The sequence below is a fragment of the Protomyctophum parallelum genome (assembly GCF_964188405.1).
Source record: "Protomyctophum parallelum genome assembly, chromosome: 7".
Lineage (NCBI taxonomy): Eukaryota > Metazoa > Chordata > Actinopteri > Myctophiformes > Myctophidae > Protomyctophum > Protomyctophum parallelum.
In genome coordinates this window covers 48,897,176-48,900,393 of record NC_139705.1, presented here as the reverse complement: position 1 = coordinate 48,900,393, position 3,218 = coordinate 48,897,176, and the positions used below count along the sequence as shown (strand labels likewise).

General features: G+C 48.9%; 1 protein-coding gene across 1 annotated transcript in view; it reads left to right on the top strand.

The window, feature by feature from the left end:
* Window positions 1–2,363, top strand: part of plxna3 (plexin A3) — a gene marked incomplete at its 5' end in the record, with an annotated part of 133,992 nt that extends 131,629 nt beyond the window's left edge. Inside the window, 4 exons of the mRNA XM_083769880.1 lie at window positions 1–127; window positions 568–780; window positions 1,515–1,665; window positions 2,227–2,363. The exon at window positions 1–127 is cut by the window's left edge and continues 43 nt beyond it. Of these exons, the coding sequence (XP_083626006.1) occupies window positions 1–127; window positions 568–780; window positions 1,515–1,665; window positions 2,227–2,322 (587 nt within the window). The 3' untranslated portion in view covers window positions 2,323–2,363. The remainder of the gene's footprint in view (window positions 128–567; window positions 781–1,514; window positions 1,666–2,226) is intronic.
* Between the last annotated feature and the right edge of the window lie 855 nt (window positions 2,364–3,218).

Genomic DNA, 3,218 nt, shown 5'->3' with positions numbered 1-3,218 from the left:
TCAGCACGGCACACCGCGGCTCTGCGCTCCCATTGGCTATCAAGTACATGTTTGACTTCCTGGACGAGCAGGCAGACAAGCGGCAAATCACAGACCCAGACGTCCGTCACACATGGAAGAGCAACTGGTGAGACTGGCTGGCACGCACCCGACAACGCACACCCGGGTTCAAACCCGCCGTAGAACTTGACAGTTCCATTAACCTTTTGAAATAACACTCTGTCTGTGTCTGTGTCTGTGTCTGTGTCTGTGTCTGTGTCTGTCTCTGTCTCTGTCTCTGTCTCTGTGTCTGTCTCTGTCTCTGTCTCTGCCTCTGCCTCTGTCTCTGTCTCTGTCTCTGTCTCTGTCTCTGTCTCTGCCTCTGTCTCTGTCTCTGTCTCTCTGTCTCTGTCTCTGTGTGTGTCTGTCTCTGCCTCTGTCTCTGTCTCTGCCTCTGTCTCTGTCTCTGTCTCTGTCTCTGTCTCTGTCTCTGTGTCTCTGTCTCTGTGTGTGTCTGTCTCTGTCTCTGCCTCTGTCTCTGTCTCTGTCTCTGTGTCTGTGTCTCTGTCTCTGTGTCTGTCTGTCCAGTCTTCCGTTGAGGTTCTGGGTGAACGTGATCAAGAACCCTCAGTTTGTGTTCGACATCCACAAGAGCAGCATCACGGACGCCTGTCTGTCCGTGGTGGCGCAGACCTTCATGGACTCCTGCTCCACGTCGGAGCACCGCCTGGGGAAGGACTCCCCGTCCAACAAGCTGCTGTACGCTAAAGACATTCCCAACTACAAGAGCTGGGTAGAGAGGTGAGCGCAAAAGGTCCACGTAGTATAGTATAGTAACGCAAACGTGTGTGTGTGTGTGTGTGTGTGTGTGTGTGTGTGTGTGTGTGTGTGTGTGTGTGTGTGTGTGTGTGGGTGTGGGTGTGGGTGTGCGTGCGTGGGAGGGTATTACAGGGACATTTCTAAGATGCCCTCATAAGTATAGCAACGTAAACATGTGTGTGTGTATAGGTATTAGAGGGACAGATTCCCTCATAAGTATAGTAACGTAACTGACATCAAACTCTGAGGGCAACGAACACAAGTTTACCTGACGACTGTTCCAACAACTAACTCTAATGTTGCTCTCTGTGTGTGTGTGTGTGTGTGTGTGTGTGTGTGTGTGTGTGTGTGTGTGTGTGTGTGTGTGTGTGTGTGTGTGTGTGTGTGTGTGTGTGTGTGTGTGTGTGTGTGTGTGTGTGTGTGTGTGTGTGTGTGTGTGTGTGTGTGTGTGTGTGTGTGTGTGTGTGTGTGTGTGTGTGTGTGTGTGTGTGTGTGTGTGTGTGTGTGTGTGTGTGTGTGTGTGTGTGTGTATAGGTATTACAGGGACAGATGTCCTAATAAGTATAGTAACATAAACGTCTGTGTGTGTATAGGTATTAGAGGGACAGATGTCCCCATAAGTATAGTAACGTAAACGTCTGTGTGTGTGTGTGTGTGTGTGTGTGTGTGTGTGTGTGTGTGTGTGTGTGTGTGTGTGTGTGTGTGTGTGTGTATAGGTATTACAGGGACATTTCTAAGATGCCTGCCATCAGCGACCAGGACATGGACGCCTACCTGGTGGAGCAGTCGCGTCTCCACGGCACCGAGTTCAACACACTGAGCGCGCTCAGTGAGCTGTACTTCTACATCAACAAGTACAAGGAGGAGGTGAGCTGATTCTGTTTAATCTGCTACAACCAGTGGGCTCTCAAATTGGGGTCCAGGGATCCCTCGGGGGTCCTTATGGGGCTTCCAGATTACTTACTGGGGGGAGGAGTAGGACGGAGGCTTTGGGTCCTCCCGGTGGGGGCTCCTCACTGGCAGGTGAGGAGCAGTGACAACACAGAGAAATGTAGGAACTAATAGGCGTATCAGTATTTTGTGGAGAAAAAAGGGGTTAAAAGAATTAAACATTTCCAAAATATGTAATAGTCAGTTATTGTAATACAACTGTATTAACCCATTTTGGGGCGGGAACCCCTTTTGGTGTTAGCATTATGTCATGCTTTAGCTATTGAAAAATAGCGGATCAACAAGCTCATAGCGCGCCACCGAGTGGCACGATACGAGCTTGTAGGTCTGATATTTTTGAAAAATCGAAGAACGACTGACATAGAAACATAGCTTTTTCAGAAAACTGTCATTTTCAAACAGACATTTTTAGAATCTGATCTCAGGTCGGAATGGGTTAAATGTGCCATCATGTCTAACCTTGTCCCTCCCTCACAGATCCTGACAGCGCTGGACAGGGACGGATACTGTCGTAAACACAAGCTCAGACACAAGCTGGAGCAAGCCATCAACCTGATGTCTGGAAGCAGCTGAGAGCAGGAGACACACGGACAGATGGACAGACAGATGGATGGGTGGGTGGGTGGGAGGGTGAATGGATGAATGGGGGAGGTGGGAGAGGGGGAACTAGGGTTTGGGGGGGATGAACTGATGGATGTCACAGCCACTGCCCCGGCCCTTTTTAATTGGGGCCACACTAGAGCCCCGTCCACAAGCGATCTGGATGGACTTTTTGCAGACGGAGCTACTTCTGAACAACAAACTCAACTTAACTCCTGGAGTTTGATTTGGATTCTAAAACGTCATAGCAGGTGCACACAAACAAACAAACAAACAAATAAACAAACAAACAAACAAATGGATCCGAAACCCGCTTCACGGTCACTATATGGGAACCAGCCATGGTCTGAACGGCGAGGAGGGAGGCGAGGCTTACGGAAGGATCCAGAAACTAGGTTGAAGATTTGTAGGGTCGAGTCATGAAGTTTTAAACTGATGAACACAAAACAAGAGAGAGAGAGAGAGAGAGAGAGAGAGAAGATCTGCCTGTCTTGAAGATTAATGATTCAATGAACCTGGTCTGGAGGTTTCTAAACGACTCCACCTGGCCAGCGTGAGTGACCCCGTGAGGGTTGATATCGATGGCCCAGTTCGGAAGCATCCGCAATCTAGGTCGACGTTCGGAAAGGTAGAGTCAAGTTTTGACCTAAGGAAGTGGGGGGGCCAGGCCCAGGTATTGGAACTTGACCTGACCTTCAAATCCATGACCTCGGAAAGCTCTGGAGACTTTTTAGTTGGAGAGAAACGAAGCCTGAGTTGAACAACAGAAGACGCTTTATTTGACTCGACCTTGGAGTTCTTTTCCTAGTTGAGGATCTGGATGTTCTATAATCTATAATGACGTAAAAAACCACTCTCTGGACAATCAC